This window comes from Canis lupus, chromosome 18 (assembly GCF_003254725.2).
Source record: "Canis lupus dingo isolate Sandy chromosome 18, ASM325472v2, whole genome shotgun sequence".
NCBI lineage: Eukaryota > Metazoa > Chordata > Mammalia > Carnivora > Canidae > Canis > Canis lupus.
This window is the reverse complement of record NC_064260.1, coordinates 24,917,938-24,936,867: the sequence shown is the minus strand read 5'-3', so window position 1 is coordinate 24,936,867 and position 18,930 is coordinate 24,917,938. Positions and strand designations below refer to the sequence as shown.

The window sequence follows — 18,930 nt, the reverse complement described above, 5'->3', positions numbered from 1 at the left end:
TAAAAAAAGAGACAAATATTTTCAGAAAAATAGCATTTCTAACTGCTAAGTTTTTGTAAGCCTATACAAGATGGCTTGAAAACTACAAGTTATCTTGCATTTTTTTAAAGATTTTATTTATTTATTCATGAGAGAGAGAGAGAGAGGCAGAGACACAAGCAGAGGGAGAAGCAGGCCTCACGCAGGGAGCCCGACGGGACTCGATCCCAAGTCCCCAGGATCGCGCCCTGGGCCAAAGGCAGGCACCAAACCACTGTGACACCCAGGAATCCCTCTCTTGCATTATAAAACCTAATTAACCTTAAACAAATTAGAGCTTACTTATGTCACATAAGCCTTGAGCAAAAATTCTCAAAGTATGTTCCCTAAGACTCTGGGAATCACTGACACTCTTTCAGAGAATTCATAAGGTCAAAATTTTTTCTAATGATATGAAGGTGATTTGGTTTTTCTAATGTGTTGACATTTGCACTGATGGTTCTAAAGCAATGGTAGGCAAAACTGCGGCTACTTTAATCAAGGCAGTAGCACCAAACTGTATTATTAGTCATTGTGTTAGTCACTTCACACATTCACAGGAAAAGAAATAGAAGGTGAATACCCATAAATATTTGTACTATACAAATATGATGGATGTCTTAGGTAAAACAAGTTATATGATTGTGAGAAATAACTCCTTTTGTCAAGGAACACAATTTTCTTTGAAAAAAACAACTGATAATTAGTTTTCAGACTTTTTAAAATATATCTAGGACATTTTCTCGAAAATAAATAAAATGGGGACACCTGGATGGTGCAGCGGTTGAGTGTCTGCCTTTGGCTCAGGTCATGATCCCAGGGTCATGGGATTGAGTCCCACATCAGGCTCTCCATGGGGAGCCTGCTTCTCCTAGTGCCTATGTCTCTGCCTGTCTCTCATGAATAAATAAAATAAAATCTTTTAAAAAAAGAAAATGGATAAAATGTGCTTTGTAACATGAAGGAAAATAACTGGAAATACACACTGCAAATAGTAAAATTTGAGTCCTTAAGTTTTTAGTGAATTTATGTATACCATCATGATCCTGACAGATTCCTTAATGCTTACAAATATTAGTGATAATATTAACAAATATAAAATGTTGATATTGTATAATGAAGTATGTCAGCATTAAATAGACTAGGTCTTCCAACTATTGACATTTGAGGTTGTATAATTCTTTGTTGTGAAGGGGCTATAAGATGTTTAGCAGCATCTCAGGCCTCTACTTAGTTAGACAGCATTAGAAAGCCTTGAGTGTGACAACCAAACCTGTTTCCAGACATTGCCATATTTCCTAAAGGGCAAAATCACCTCCAGCTAAGAAACACTGGGTTGCATATCCCAATAAACAGATATTTTCCAAATGACTGATACATTACATTACAAAGTAATACATGAGTTTAAGATCCATTTGGAGAGTGAGATAGAATAACAAATTTTAATGTAACAAAACAAAAAAATTAATATGGTTTCAGATTCTTCATTGCTGCCAATCTTGTCACATTTTGGTGGACTATCAAAGAAAAACATTAACAATTATGTGAGAAAACTGGGACACCTGGGTGGCTCAGTGGTTGAGCGTCTGCCTTCAGCTCTGGGCATGATCCTGGGGTCCTGGGATCGAGTCCTGCATCAAGCTCCCCCCCACCCAGGGATCCTGCTTCTCCCTTTGCCTATGTCTCTGCCTCTCTCTTTGTGTCTCTCATAAATAAATAAAATAAAATCTTTTAAAAATTATGTGGAAAAACTAAGTATTCCTTTCTTCCAACTACATATCTATATGAAACCATATTTTCTTCAGAAACATCAACCAAAGCAACATATTTCAAGAGATTGAATGTAGAAGCAGATTCAGTCATTGAGCTGTCCTTTTATCTTTCCCCTTTTTTTAAGTTAGAATATAGATAATGTAAAATTTACCATTTTAAGTTCAGTGGTATTCAGTAAATTCACAGTGTTATATAATCATCATCACCTTTCATCTCCAGAACTCTTCATTTTCTCAAACTGACTATACTCATTAAACAGTAACTGGCCATCCCATCCCCTTCACTGCAACCCCCACCCCTAGCAAATTTCTGTATTTACTGTGAATGTCAGAATTTGGATACTCTAGGTATCCTATATAAGTGGAATCATACAATATTTGTCCTTTTGTGACTGAATTATTTCACTTATTTTAATGTCTTCAAGATTCATCCATGTTGTAGCATCTGTCAGAATTTTCTTCCTTTTACAAAATTTTTAATTTAAATTAAATTTAGTTAATGTATAGTGTATTATTAGTTTCAGGGGTAAAAGTGATTCATCAGTTGCATATTACAACAGTGCTCATTACGTATAATTTTCCTCCTTTTAAAGACTGAATGATATTCCATAGCATGCACATACCACATTTTATCTATCCATTCATCTGTCAATGGACACTGGGTCTCTTCCACATTTTTGCTATTGTAAACAATGTTGCAATGAACATAAAAACTCAAATAACTCTTTGAGACCCTGATTTCAATGTGGGAGGGGGTATATGCCCAGAAGTAGAAGTGCTTGATTATATTGTAATTCTGTTTAATTATTGAAAAACTTGCTTAACTGTATTCCACAGTACATGCACCAATTTACATTTCCACTAGTAATGCACTAATGTTCCAATTTCTCCATATCATTCCCAACTTGTACTTTCTGTTTTTTGAATAGTAGCCATCCTAGTGAGTATGAAGTGGCATCTTATGGTTTTGATTTGCATTTCCCTAAAAATTAATGATGTTGAATACTTTTTCATGTACTTATTGGCTATTTGTATACCATGTTTAAAGAAATGTCTATTCAACCCCCTTTGTCCACTTTTAAATCTGATTGTCTCTTATTTGTTGTTGACTTGTAGGAGTTTTTGTATATTCTGGATATTAATCTTTTATCAGATATAATTATTTTCAAGTAATTTCTCCCATTTGGTTGTCTTTTCACTCTATTATTAGTGTCCTTTGATCTACAAAAGTATTAAATAATGTTGGGATCTGATTTTTTGTTGTTGTTGCATGTGCTTTTGATATCAAATGCAAGAAACCATTTCCAAGAGCATGTCATGAAGTTATACCCCTATTGTTTCTTAAGACTTTTATAATTTTAGCTCTCACGTTTAAGTATTTGATCCTTTTTGAGTTAATTTTGGTAAATGGTGGAAGGTGAGCATCCAACTTTATTCTTTGGCATATGAATATCCAGATTTCCCAACACTCTTTGTTGAAAAATCATTCTTTACCATTGAATGCTTTTGGGACTGTAGTTAAAAACCACTTAAGGGGAGGGGGGCAAGATGGCGGAGGAGTAGGGTCCCCAAGTTACCTGTCCCCACAAACTTACCTAGATAACTTTCAAATCATCCTGAAAACCTATGAATTCGACCTGAGATTTAAAGAGAGGACAGCTGGAATGTACAGAGAGAAGAGTTTGCACTTCTAACAAGGTAGGAAGGCAGAAAAGAAAAATAAAAAAGAATCAAGTGGGGAAGGGACCCCCGCGAGGAGCCAGGCTAAAGCCGGGCAGCAAAGCCTCTGGGGCCGGAAAGCCCAGTCCTGGAGGAGCGGGGACTTAAAAATCCACACCAGATACTAACCGGATGGAAAGGCACTTAGCAGGAAAACTGAGCAGAACCGCAGGAGAGACAGTGGAGTCTCCAGTCTCCCAGGGTCACTAACAGAGGAGGTGCACCCTGGGAAAGAGCACGCCACAGACTGAAGGCCAAGCTCGGTAAAGGGCTGGAGCGCCCGCCCAGCGGGACGTCAGGAGAAGCTCAGGCTGCAGCTCCGGATGGGGGTGGGGGGCAGAAGGGGCTGCGCCCTACTGCCTTTGGAAACCACAGCCCCAGGAGCACGATTCTGGCAGCGCAGGCCCTGGATACCAAGGCACCCCGGGACACAGTCCAGGATCCTGCGCTCCCCCAGACAGGTGGAAGCGGGGAGGGCCCAGGACAGCGAGGACTCTCCTGCTGCCAGGTGCCCGTAAGCTGTGCAGATCAGCATCCCCCAGCCCCCAGAGAATCCAGGCCAGTGAGAACAGGGAGACTGTGGTATTACTGCAGGAGCTGATTTCAGGGCTGGAGACCTGGCTGCCAGCAGTGTTGCTATTCCTCCTGGTGTCACCCCCTGCCTAGGGGGGTGGAAGGGGACAGGGACATCACAGGGTACACAACTCCCACTGAGTCCAACACCCGGCAGGGGTCAGGGCATATCTCTGAGGTACATAAACCTGAAAATCAGCACAGCAGCGCCTCCCCCCCCCCCCCCCCCCCCCCCCCGCCCCACAAGACCAGCTGGAAGAATAGGGGAAGAGCAAGTTCTTGACCCAGCAGCACTGGAAAGCTCCAAGGTAAGTCAAGGGATTTACAGTATATAGAATCAGAAGATACTCCTTTATTTTTTTCCTTTTGTTTTCTTCCTTTTTCCAGTAGAACTCATTTTTAGCCACTCTGCACTGAGTAAAATGACTAGAAAGAAGAACTCACCACAAAAGAAACAATCAGAAACAGTATTCTCTGCCACAGGTTACCAGATTTGGATTAAAATTCAGTGTCAGAAAGCCAATTCAGAAGCACAATTATAAAGCTACTGGTGGCTCTGGAAAAAAGCATAAAGGATTCAAGAGACTTCATGACTGCAGAATTTAGATCTAATCAGGCTGAAATTAAAACTCAGTTAAATGAGATGCAATCCAATGGAGGTCCTAATGATGAGGGTTAATGAGGTAGAAGAAAGAGTGAGTGAGATAGAAGACAAGTTAATAGGAAGGAAGGAAGCTGAGGAAAAAGAGAAAAACAATTAAAAGACCACAAGGAAAGGCTAAGGGAAATAAATGAGCCTCAGAAGGAAAAGTCTAGGTTTAATTGGGGTTCCAAAGGGCACCAAGAGGGAAAGAAGACTAGAAAGCATATTTGAACATATCATAGCTGAGAACTTCCCTAACTTGGGGAGAGAAACAGGCCTTCAGATCCAAGAAATAGAGAGGTATCTTGCAAATTCCAAAGATAAAGAGAAAATCCTTAAAGCAGCAAGAGACAGGAGATCCCTAACTTATATGGGGAGAAATATTAGATGAACAGCAGACCTCTCCACAGAGACCTGGCAGGCCAGAAAGGGCTGGCAGGATATATTCAGGGTCTTAAATGAGAAGAACATGCACCAAAAATATTTTATTCAGCAAGGCTCTCATTCAGAATAGGAGAGATAAAGAGCTTCCAAGATAGGCAGAAACAAAGAATATGTGACCACCAAACCAGCTCTGCAAGAAGTATTAAGGGGGACCCTGTAAAAGAAAGAGGAAGCCCAAAGAAATAATCCACAAAAACAGGACTGAATAAGTATTATGATGACACAAAATTCATATCTTTCAATAGTAACTCTGAATGTTAATGGGCTAAATGATCCCATCAAAGGCGCAGGGTTTCAGAGTGGATAAAAATGCAAGACCCATCTTTTTGCTTTCTACAAGAGACTCGTTTTAGACCTAAGGACACCTAGAGCCTGAAAATGAAAGGTTGCAGAACAATTTACCATTTAAATGGTCCTCAAAAGAAATCAGGGGTAGTAATCCTCATATCAGATAAATTAAAGTTTACCCCAAAGACTGTAGTAAGAGATGAAGATGGACACTATATCATACTTAAAGGATTTATCCAACAAGAGCAGCTAACAATCATGAATATTTATGCCCCTAATGTGAGAGCTGCCAAGTATATCAATCGATTAATAACCAAAGTAAAGACATACTTAGATAATAATACACTTATACTTAGTGACTTGAATATAGTGCTTTCTACAATCGACAGGTTTGCTAAGCACATCTCCAAAGAAACAAGAAATTTAAATGATACACTGGACCAGATGGATTTCACAGATATTTACAGAACTTTACATCCAAACAGAACTAAATACACATTCTTCTCAAGTGCAGATGCACCTTTCTCCAGAATAGACCACATACCCGGTCACAAATCAGGTCTCAACCCTACCAAAAGATTGGGATTGTCTCCTGCATATTTTCAGACCATAATGCTCTGAAACTTGAACTCAATCATAAGAAGAAATTTGGAAGAAACTCAAACACACAGAAAAACTTAAAGAGCATCCTGCTAAAAGTTGAAAGGGTCAATCAGGATACTAGAGAAGAAATAAAAATATTCATGGAAACTAATGAGAATTAAGATACAACCATTCAAAATCTTTGGGATACAGCAAAAAGCAGGCCTAAGAGGGAAACATATTGCAATAAAAGCATCCCACAAAAAATTTGAAAAAAACTCAAATACACAAGGCTAACCTTGCACCTAAAGGAACTGGAGATAGAACAGCAAATAAAACCTACACCAGGCAGAAGAAGAGAGGTAATAAAGATTGGATCAGTACTCAATGAAATAGAGACCAGAAGAACTGTGGAACAGATCAATAAAACCAGGAGTTGGTTCTTTGAAAGAATTAATAAGATAGATAAACCATTAGCCAGCCTTATTAAAAACAAAAGAGAAAAGACTCAAATTAATAAAATCACGAATGAAAAAGGAGAGCTCACAATCAATACCAAGGAAATAACATATTATGAGCAATTATACTCCAATAAATTCGGCAATCTAGAAGAAATGGATGCATTTCTGGAAAACCCCAAACTACCAAAACTGGAACAGGAGGTAATAGAAAACATGAACAGGCAATAACTAGGGAGGAAATTGAAGCAGTCATCAAAAACCTCCCAAGACACATAAGTCCAAGGCCAGATGGCTTCCAGGGGAATTTTATCAAACGTTTAAAGAAGAAACAATACTCATTCTACTAAAGCTGTTCCAAAAGACAGAAAAGGATGGAGACTTCCAAATTCATTCTATGAGGCCAGCATCACCTTAATTCTAAAACCAGACAAAGATCCTACCAAAAAGGAGAATTATAGGCCAACATCCCTGATGAACACAGATGCAAAAATTCTCAACAAGATACTAGCCAATAGGATCCAACAGTACATTAAGAAGATTATTCACCATGGCCAAGTGGGATTTATCCCCAGGATGCCAGGCTGGTTCAACACTTGGAAAGCAATCAATGTGATAGATCATATGAACAAGAGAAAAAACAAGAACCATATCATCCTCTCATTAGATGCAGAGAAAGCATTTGACAAAATACAGCACCCATTTTTGATCAAACTCCTGAGTGTAGGGATATAGAGAACATTCCTCAGCATCTTAAAAGCCATCTGTGAAAAGCCCACAACAAATATCATTCTCAGTGGGGAAACACTGGGAGGCTTTTCCCTAAGATCAGGAACAGGACAGGGATGTCCACTCTCACCACTGCTATTCAACATAGTACTAGAAGTCCTCACCTCAGCAATCAGGCAACAAGAAGAAATAAAAACATTCAAATTGGCAAAGAAGAAGTCTAACTCTCCCTCTTCACAGATGACTTGATACTGTACATTGAAAACCCAAAAGAGTACACCCCTAGATTGCTAGAACTCGTAAAGCCATGCAGCAGTGTGGCAGGATACAAAATCAATGCTCAGAAATCAGTGGCATTTCTATACACTAACAATGATACTGACAAAAGAGAAATTAAGGAGTCAATCCCATTGACAATTGCACCCAAAAGCATAAAATACCTAGGAATAAAACTAACCAAAGAGGTAAAGGATCTATACCCTAAAAACTATAGAACACTTCTGAAAGAAATTGAGGAAGACTCAAAAAGATGGAAAAATATTTCATGCTCATGGATTGGAAGAATTAATACTATGAAAATGTTAATGCTCCCTAGGGCAATGTACACGTTCAAGACAATCCCTATCAAAATACCATGGACTTTCTTCACAGAGTAGGAACAAATACTCTTAAGATTTGTGTGGAATCAGAAAAGATCCTGAATAGCCAGGTGAAAGTTGAAAAAGAAAACAAGAGCCAGGGGCATCACAGTGCCGGATTTCAGGTTGTACTACAAAGCTGTGGTCATCAAGACAGTGTGGTCCTGGCACAAAAACAGACACACAGATCAATGGAACAGAAGAGAGGACCCAGAAATGGCCCCATACTAATAATGTCGAATATTAGTATGGTCAACTAATATTCGACAAAGCACAAAAGACTATCCACTGGAAAAAGCACAGTCTCTCCAATAAATGGTGCTGGGGAAATTGGACAGCCACATGCAGAAGAATGAAACTAGAACATGCTCTTACACCAGACACAAAGATAAACTCAAAATGACTGAAAGATCTCAATGTGAGACAAGAATCCATCAAAATCCTAGAGGAGGACACAGGCAACACCCTTTTTCAACTTCGCCACAGCAACTTCTTGCAAGATACATCTATGAAGGCAAGGGAAACAAAAGCAAAAATGAATTATTGGGACTTCATCAAGATAAAAAGCTTCTGCATAGCAATAGGAACAGTCAACAAAACTAAAAGACAACCTACAGAATGGGAGAAGATATTTGCAAATGACAGATCAAATAAAGGGCTAGTATCCAGGATCTATAAAGAACTGATTAAAACTCAACAATCATGAAATGGGCAGAAGACATGAATAGAAATCTCACAGAGGAAGACATAGACATGGCCATGAATTACATGAGAAAATGCTCCGTATCACTGGCCATCAGGGAAATACAAGTCAAAACCACAATGAGATCCCACCTCACACTAGTGAGAATGCTGAAAATTAATAAGACGGGAAACAACAAATGTTGGAGAGGATGTGGAGAAAGGGGAACCTTCTGCGTACTTGTGGGAATGTGGACTGGTACAGCCACTCTGGAAAACTGTGTGGAGGTTCTTCAAAGAGTTAAAAATAGAGCTACCCTACAACAGCTAGGGGACTTACCCCCAAAGATACAGATGCAGTGAAAGACCAGGACACCTGCCCCCAGTGTCCACAGCAGCAATGTCCACAATACCCAAACTGGGGGAGAAGCCTTGGTGTCCATTGAAAGATGAATGGATAGAGAAGATGTGGTCTATGTATACAATGGAATATTCCTCAGCCATTAGAAATCACAAATACTCATCATTTGCTTCGACATGGATGGAACTGGAGGGTATTATGCTGAGTGAAATTATGTCAATCAGAGAACAACAAACATTATATGGTCTCATTCATTTGGGGAATATAAAAAAATAGTGAAAGGGACTGAAGTGGAAAAGGAGAGAAAATGAGTGGGAAATATTAGTGAGGGTGACAGAACATGAGAAACACCTAACTCTGGGAAACGAACTAGGGATAGTGGAAGGGGAGGTGGGTGGGGGGCAGGGGTGACTGGGTGATGGGCACTGAGGGGGGTACTTGACGGGATGAGCACTGGATGTTGTAATATGTTGGCAAATCGAACTCCAATAAAAAATATATCAAAAAACTCTTTAATTATTTACATGAAGGTGTATATTTGGGCTTTCTATTTCATTTCATTGATCTATATGTTGTCTTTATGCCAAAGCCACACTGTTTTGATTACTATAGCTTTATAAGTTTTGATATCAGGAAGTGTGAGACCTCTGCTCTTTTTCTTTTTTTTTTTTTAAGATTCTATTTCTTTATTCATGAGAGACACAGAGCGAGAGGCAGAGACATAGAGAGAAGCACTCTCCATGCAGGATGCCTGATATAGGACCCCATCCTGGGACTCCGGGATAATCCCTGAGTCAAAGGCAGACACTCTACTGCTGGGCCACCCAGGTGTCCCTGTCTTTAGTCTATTTTCAAGACTTTTTGCCTTTACAAGACTCTCAAAGACTCTGCATGAATTTTAGAAATTTTTTCTATTTCTGTAAACATGTTTGAATTTTCATATGGATTACATTGAATCTGGAGATCATTTTGAATAATGGTAACGCCTTAATAATATTGTTTTTCAGTTTATGAATAGAAGATGTCTGTATTTTTTTGTCTTTTTAAAATTTTTTTCACCAACTTTCTTTAATTAGGCCAAACATTTAAGAGATTTGAAAAACTGCAATTCTTCTCAACAAAATTCCCTTGTTTGAGAAAATATTGTTTAGGAGCTTACAGGGAAGATGGCAGAGGAGGAAGTCCACAAACCCATTTCATCCCATAGGTACAATGAGATAAATATTGCACCTGAGGAAACAACCCAGAAAAGGACTCAGGGACTGACTGAACAAAGCCCATAACAAAATGTAGGGGGAAAAGCCACAATGAAAGAGAGGAGGAAGGGTGAGGACTAGGTGAGAACATAAACACCTATAGGTTTGACCATCAGAGGGAGAGAGCTGTGGGCAAAAGAAAGGGAGGGGAGAATTACTAGTACACCAGTGAGCCTACAAAGGGAAAAGAAATGCCCATAACATCTGGCTTTGAGAATTAGCATATAGGAGGAAGACTAATTTCAGAATTCCCTAAAGGGCTTCTCCAGGAATAAAGGAGCTAAAAGGTGCCATATCCCTCCCCAACTCTTCATCAAAAACACCCAGCCACCTGCCAGAACCAGTAAGCCTCCAATATTCAGTACAAAACTTCCTTTCACCATGCCCTGGCCTCTACAGACAGACCTGTCTTAGACTCAAGGGCTGTGAATTCCCTCCTTCAGAGAACCTGTACGAACCTAGCCAGTGCTGGACTTCCTAACCTCCCACAAAGTATGTGCACAGCTTGTTATAACTGCACCCCTCTACTGTGCATGATCTGCAGCATCCCTGGTGGAGGAGGACCAGTGCCACCTAGTTAAAAATGCACATCCCACCCACTGCTTTCAAGAGAAAACTCTCAGTTGACTTTCCTAATACACAGAAACAGACACAGAATTTTAGAAATTTTTTTAGGCAAATGAGAAGGAGGAACATGTCACAGAAAGAACAGGACAATCACAGCAACAGACCTAAGTAAAACAGATACAAGTAATATGCCTGATAGAGAATTTAAAGTAATGATCATAAACATACTCACTGGACTTGAGGAAAGACTGGAATGCATCAGTGAGATCCTTAACAAAGAGATGGAAAACATAAAAAAGAACCATTAAAGATGAGGACATAATAAATGAAATTAAAAATACACTTGATGGCAGGGCACTTGGATGGCTGAGTCAGTTAAGCATCTGACTCTTGGTTTCAGCTCATGGGTTTTGGGATTGAACCTACATCAGGCTCTGTGCCCACTGAGGAGTCTGCTTGAAGATTCTCTTCATCTTCCCCAACCTCACTCACTCACTCACTACTCTCTCTCAAAAATAAATAAATATTTTAAAAATATATACTTGATGGATTAAATAGCAGGCTAGAAGAAACTGAGGGAATAATAATAAACTAGAAGATAGTAATGAAGCTGAACAAAGAGATAAAAAATAATTATGCAAAATGAAAATAAACTTAGAGAACTCAGTGACTTCATCAAGCATAATATTCACATTGTAGGGATCCCAAAAAGAAAAGAGAGGTGAAAAGGGGCAGAAATTTTATTTGAAGAAATAATAGCTGAAAATTGTCCTAATCTGGGGAAGGAAAAGAATATCTAGATCCAGGAGGCACAAAGATGCCCCAACAAATACAAAACAAACAGATCCACATCAAGATATATTGTAATTAAAATAGCAAAATGTGGGACAGCTGGGTAGCTCAGCAGTAGAGTATCTGCCTTTGGCTTAGGGTGTGATCTCAGGGTCTGCGTTCGAGTCCCACATCAGGCTCCTGAAGAGACCCTGCTTCTCCCTCTGCCTGTGTCTCTGCCTCTCTCTCTGTCTGTCTCTGTCTCTCATGAATAAATAAATAAATATTTTAAAAATACAAAATGTAGTAAAAGAAGAAAAAATTAAATCCAGCAGTATGAAAGAAGACAGTTACGTACAAGGGAAAACTCATAAAGCTATCAGAGGATTTTTCAGCAGAATGTTTGTAAGCCAGTGGCATGATACATTCAAAGTGCTGAATGGGGAACAGTCTTCTGCAGCCAAGAATGCTCTATCCATCAAGACTATCATTCAGAATAGAAGGACATTTAAAGAGTTTCCCAAACAAAAGTCTGAGGAGAAAGAAAAAAATGACAACATAAACGTAGGAATCACAAAAGCAATAAAAATGAATATTTCTGTAAAATAACAGTCAAGGAACTCATGAAATAAAAGGACATAAAATATGACACCAAATGCCTAAAACATAGAGACGAGAGGAATGAGAGTGGGTTCAACGATCATCAACTTAATATAGACTGTTTTATGCAAAACATGATATATGCAAACCTAATGGTAATCAAAAATCAAAAATCACTAAAATCTGTAAAGTATAAGAAAGAAATCCACATGTATCATTAAAGGAAACCAGCAAACCATGAAAGAGAACGAGAGGGCGTCCCTGGGCGGCTCAGCGGTTTAGCATCTGCCTTCGGCCAGGGGCATGATCCTGGAGTCCCGGGATCAAGTCCCACATCCGGCTCCCGGCATAGAGCCTGCTTCTCCCTCTTCCTGTGTCTCTGCTTCTCTCTCTCTGTCTCTTATGAATAAATAAATAAAATATTAAAAAAAGAGAGAAAGGATCACAGATAAACTTAAGAAACAACCACAAAACAAGTAATAAACAAGTAATAAAATAGCAATAAGTTCATACCTATCAATACTTACTTGGAATGTAAATGGACTAAATGCCCCAATCAAAAGACATAGGGTAACTGGATGAATTAAAAAAAAAATAGTGAGACCCAAGTATATGCCACCTATAGAAGACTCATTTTAGACCTAAAGACACCTGCAGATTGAAAAGGAGGAGACAGAGAAATATTTACCATACAAATGGATGTCAAAAGAAAGTCATAGTAGCAATACTTATATTAGACAAAACAGATTTTAAAACAAAGACTGTAACAAGAGACAAAGGAGGACACTGTAATAATAAAGGGCTCTGGGTTTACTCTGGTGTGTGGGTAGGGGAATGGCACCAACAAGTTCCTTTGTTCCCAGAGAGCCATCTCCATGAACGCTGCCTTTCAGGGACATGCTCCAAGAAAAATGAATAAGCTCCCCATTGTATGCCTCAGGTTTGCTTCAGATTACTGTTTCCACATTGTTTGTCCCCTTGGTTTTTTGTCTGCCTTATCTCCAGGGGCAGCTCTATCTTCAGGCTCTATTCCAGCCGAGCCTGCTTGCCTTTAAAACTCCATGCTTTAAGAAACAAATGAACTATTGGGACATCATCAAGATAGAAAGCTTTTGCATAGCAAAAGAAACATTCGACAAAACTAAGATGTAACCTTCAGATTGTAAGAAGATATTTGCAAATGTCTTATCAGATAAAGGGCTAGTATCCAAAATCTATAAAGAATTTATTAAACTCAGCACCCAAAAACAAAAAATCTAGTCAAGAAATAGGCAGAAGTCATGAACAGACTTTTTGTCAAAGAAGACATATACATGACCAATAGACACATGAAAAAATGCTCAACATCACTCATCATCAGGGAAATACAAATCAAAACCACAATGAGATATCACCTCAGACCTGGCAAAATGACTAAAATTAACAACTCAGGAAACAACAAATGGCCTAGATCAGAGCAGGTCAACAGTCACTGGGCAAGCAGAAGCACACTTTTGAGACACAGGTGAATAACCCCTGAAGGGTAGAATTGTAAAAGGACACAAGGAACTCCTGTGGGTTCGGCTGAAACTGAGAGCCTACAAGGTTATCTCTGTGGGAACCTAATGTATGGCTCAGTTTGGGACATACCTGGGCTGCTGCTCAAAATGCACTTAAGCAACCAGCTGTAGGCCTCAGGGCCACAGGCATGCACCTATATGAAACTGACAAAATGTTATGGGAAGTAGACCTGGGCTGGGGACAAGACTACAATATCTGAGGTCTCTGCTGTTGCCCACATCAAGGCCTAGAGAAAGTACACATTTATCAAATGCTATATAAAGCTGCTTACTTGAATCTAATATTGGAAAAATCATATTGACCAAGCAGTGAGGAAAAGATATGTGCTCTCCAACATCCTGGCCTATAAGCCACCAGAATTAGAAAGGAAAAACTCCTTCTTTCTGCAGTGTTTATCCAGTGACTTCTACTACTAAAGCTTAATACACTGGCCAGAAAAAGAAAAATACTTAAAGGTCAATATAAATTTTCACAGAGCAGAAAATAGTGAACTGAGACTTGAAAGGAAACACACTGATAACTAGCACATTCTATTCCTTTGTTCAGTTTTCATATGCACTGTTGGACTCCACTTGGACTCCTACACATCACCAAAACAACTCCATATATTTAACTAACAAGAAATAGATTTCTCTCTTTTACAAGTGAATGAGTTCTTATCCTTTTCCTAGAATAAGGAAATGCACAATTCCAAGAAGTAGCTGACTCTATTAATTACTTCTCAAATCCAGTCACAGTCACACTGAATATTTGGTTTCCTGGAAACTAATTGTTGATCTAACCTCCAATGAGTTTATAAAATAAAATGGGAAGGGAAAAAAAGAAAATGGTTGTTTTACACAAATTAACATGCATATTTCAAGCAAAAAAAAATGTTCAGAGACACTACATTCTTTTTTTTTTGGTAATTGGTCATGAGGTCATAGTTGCTTCATTCTTCAACCCATTCCACATTCACCTTGCTTTCCATCAGAAACTTAGATGCTCTATATTCTTTACCTAGTTGAGTAACCCAAATCTTCATTCCTGAAAGGCTTAAGTTCTCCTTCGTTCTGCCTTTTTTTCTTTTCCTCTCCTCCTTGTCCTCCTCCTCCTCCCCCCTCCCTTTCTCCTCCTCCTCCTCCTCTTTTCTTTACTGCACTTCACAATCACTTATGAAAGTACTAAGACACACTCTCAGAATTCCAAGTTACATACATAGTTCTTTACATATTGCGTAGCAACAATGCAATTTCTTTTTGGTAATATAGCTCAATCACCGTACCCATTAATCCTCTCTCTCTGTCTCTGTCTCTCTCTCTCTCATCTGTTGACTCAGTGGCATAGGACCCCAAAATGGCCAGTTGAATCTCATATTCAGTAGAATCCACCTCACTGGAATCATTTTTATCCCATCTCATGGAACATTTCTGGATAAACTAGATGATTTATAAAATATTGCATTTCACAAAGATCATGGGATGGAAAGAAATATAGATACATCACTTCTGTCCTTTTTCTTATATTTTACTGATCCAAGTTCACTCATTGGGGCTTCAACTCCTCACCTTTCCTGGTTGCTCCTTACATTACCTGCAGGCAACATGTTATTGAACCCAAATTTGGCTGCCCATTGCTTAAAAGGCCAAACTCAAGAGACAGTGTTGATTGGAAAGGAATATGAGCTTTATTCAGGAGGCTGGCAAACTGGAGAAGGCAGACTCTTGTCCAACAGCCTAAGGTTTCTGCCTGGCTCAAAGATTTTCAAAGGGTTTTAATCAGTTAATGGAGTGCAGTGGTCTATGAAATTTCTCAAATACATATAGACTCGATTATGTCAGCTACAGTTATCTCTGCTTAAATGTTGTGCAAGAAGGTCTAGTTCCTTGGTACCTGGGGGTTGTGCAAGAGTACTCTGTTCTTTCTGCAAAGGAAGGCAAGATCTACAGATGTGAAAAGGGAGGTTATTTGTGTGACCTTAAAAAAAGAAAAACATTTTGCTAAAAGATTGCTGAGCTAATCAGGAAGCTGAGGAGGCTTCAATAAGATTTGCTGGTCTCTGTGGCCTGGGAAAGTTCTGGTTCTTCATTTCCCAGGGCCAGTGGTCTACAGATCTCAAAGACAGTGAATTAGTTGCCCTTAATTTGTATCAAGGGCCTTAGGTCAGTAGCAAAGAGTGTGTTAACTTGAAGCAAGTTAACCCTTAAGCCAAGCTAGAGTGCTGTTACAACCATGGGGAAAGTTCCCATGAGAAATGCAGTGGCACCCACAGCATGTCAGTGCTCATTCAGTGCTATGCCTCAGCTTCCCAGTCACAGCCTGCAGTGTTGCATATCTCCTGGAAAACTGGTGCACATGTAGAGATGCCTAGTGTTTTCACCACATTTCACACAAGGCATCAAGGAAGCCTAGCTAGGAAGTGGGAGGCAAAGTATTGTAGGATCATGTCAGTGAGCCATAGGAAGACTTGGAACAATAGGTCAGTGCTAGGATTACTAAGCAGTACATCACAATGGTGTGGCCCCTGCAGTGAAATGTAATTGAGCTCAATGAGCCCCCCTGCAGGGAAGATGAAAATCTCTCTTCTATGGCCCACAGGAATGTAGGTGATATTAGAGGATCTTCCTGAAGGGTCTGCATTTGCTTCAAGTAGAAAACCATTCCTGAGAAAATACCTGAAGGCACATAAACTGTGGGATATTGAATATATAAACAGACATGGACAAAGCAGGTATAATACAATTCTGATCTACAATTCTCTAGGCATCCAAACTATAATTTCTGTCTCCAACATTAGTTCAGAATAAAAACCTGGTCAATGACTGTCAACTTTCCTATATTTGCCCCATCTTCTAACTTAGGACTAACCAAAGGAGAACTGAATATGCTCTCCAAACTTTTCACATAAGATGTCCTCTCCTGGGACGCCTGGGTGGCTCAGCGGATGGGCGTCTGCCTTCCAGCCCAGGGCATGATCCTGGGGTCCTGGGATCGAGTCCCACATCAGGCTCGCTGCATGGAGCCTACTCCTCCCTCTGCCTGTGTCTCTGCCTCTCTCTGTGTCTCTCATGAATAAATAAATGGAATCTTTAAAAAAAAAAAAAGATGTCCTCTCCTGTGATAATTGTCTTTCTTGGATTATTTCACTTAGCATAACACCCTGTAGTTCCATCCATGTCAATGCAAATGGTAAGATTTAAGTTTTTGGTGGCTAAGCATTGCTGGAGGGTAGGGGAATGGGGAGATGGGGTAACTGCATGATGGGCAGTAAGGAGGGCATGTGATGTAATGAGTACTGGGTGTTGTACACAACTTATGAATCACTGTACTTTACCTCTGAAACTAGTAATACAATACATATTAATTAATTGAATTTAAAGAAAACACAATTTAAAAAATAAAAATAAAATCTTAAGAAAAAAAAAAGATGACCCTCTCCTAGTTATACTGCCTCCAGCTTCTCCATGCCAACAACATCCAATCAGAGTAAGCCTAAACCTTTTCCTTTTTTCTACTATAAAGCTTTCCTAGTTCTCTGCTTGCCTTTGAGTCTCTGCCAAATACAAGAGATGGTGGCTAACTCTCTTGCTACAGCAAGCTCAGAATAATAGACTCTGCTCTCATGTAGATGGTCTCTGTTTATTTCTACAACTGGGTTTGACACAGCTTCTATTCAAACAAATAAGCAAACCAACAAATATAATTTCTTACCATAGCCTAATCCCTATAACTTCTTTTTGCTTGTCATAAGGTCTTACTTAAACTCACCATTACTTGTCTTTTATCCCCTATCTCCTTGTCCTTCACTAATCAGATTCTAACCACATGGGCCTCCTTTCTCTTTGAATTCATCAAATAGATACCCACTCAAAGTATTTTGGTTTGTTGTTGCCTTTGCCTGGGATTCTCTCTCTCTCTCTCTGTCCTTATTTTTCTTTTAAGAGCAGTTTAAGATTCATAACAAAATTGAGGGGAAGGTCCAGATATTTCCCATATAATCCTTATCCCCAACATGCATAGCTCCCTCATTATCAAGATCTCCCACCACAGTGGTACATTTGGTAAAATTGATTGACTTACCTCAATACATCGTAATCATCCTAAGTCCGTAGTTCACATTAGTGTTCACTCTTGGTGTACATTCTATGGATTTGGCATATCCATCACTATGGTATCATGTAGATTATCTTCACTGCTCTAAAAGCCCTCTGTACTTTTCCTATTCATCCCTTTCCATCTTCTAACTCCTGGAAACCATTGATTTTTTCACAGTCTCCATAATTTTGCCTTTTCTGAATATCATATAGTTGAAATCAGAATATATAGATTTCCCAGATTGGTTTCTTTCATTCAATAATACACATTTAAGTTTCCTCATGTCTTTTCATGGCTTGATTGCTTCTTTCTTTTTAGCATTGCATAATATTCCAGTGTCTGGATGTATCACAGTTTATGTATCCATTTGCCTACTTAGGGTCTTCTTGGTTACTTAGCAATTATGAAAGAAGCTTCTATAAATGTTGTGTCCAGGTCTTTGTGCTTTCAACTTTTTTTTCTTAAGATTTTATTTATTTATTCATGAAAGACAGAAAGAGAGAGAGAGAGAGAGAGAGAGAGAGAGGCAGAGACACAGGCAGAGGGAGAAGCAGGCTCTCTGCAGGGAGCCTGATGCGGGACTCCATCCCGGGTCTCCAGGATCACGCCCTGGGCTGAAGGCAGCACTAAACTGCTGGGCCACCAGGGCTGCCCTGCTTTCTACTTCTTAAAATATTTTCAGCTTTTTTGGGTAAATACTGAGATGCACAGTTGTTGATTGGATGGTAAGATTATGCATAGCTTTGTAAGAGACTACCATAATGTCTTCCAAATGTGCCTATACCATTTTGTATTCCCACCAGCCATATATGACTATTCCTGTTGCTCTACATTCTTGCCAGAATTTCTGGGATCCTCTTCACCCAGACCTTCACATGGCTTGTGCTTTCACTTCTTTAAGCCTTGGCTCTAATGTTACATTCTCCAAGAGGATACTTGCTGGGGAAGGTCATTGACAAGTTGTGTCTGCCAGTTTATCCATGAGTTGGACCCCAGTAATCAGAAGCTCCTCAATTCCTCTCCTGTCCTAGGAATGTGCATTCCATTTGCCTTTTACACTTCCAGAGACTGCCTTAAGGAATACATAGACTTGAGATAATGATGTGGTATTAAGATCATCCACAAAGTATATGACAAATGCCAGTTATTTTCTATATAAACTTTCAGGATTTGGTGAGTGGGTGTGGGGCCCTGTT

The 18,930-nt window shown here is 39.4% G+C and overlaps 1 protein-coding gene across 2 annotated transcripts in view; it reads right to left on the bottom strand.

Annotated features, from left to right (window-relative positions):
• The window catches only part of SEPTIN14 (septin 14), a 93,456-nt gene extending 81,521 nt beyond the window's left edge, over positions 1 to 11,935 (bottom strand). The window contains exons 1-2 of one of the 2 annotated variants that reach the window (XM_049096590.1): positions 11,859 to 11,935; positions 10,962 to 10,998 (exon numbers count right to left, since the gene is read on the bottom strand). In XM_049096590.1, the coding sequence (XP_048952547.1) occupies positions 10,962 to 10,998; positions 11,859 to 11,920 (99 nt within the window). In that variant the 5' untranslated portion in view covers positions 11,921 to 11,935. Of the gene's footprint in view, positions 1 to 10,961; positions 10,999 to 11,858 lie in introns of those variants that run through there. The other variant, XM_049096591.1, reaches the window with a different exon arrangement.
• Positions 11,936 to 18,930: the final 6,995 nt, after the last annotated feature.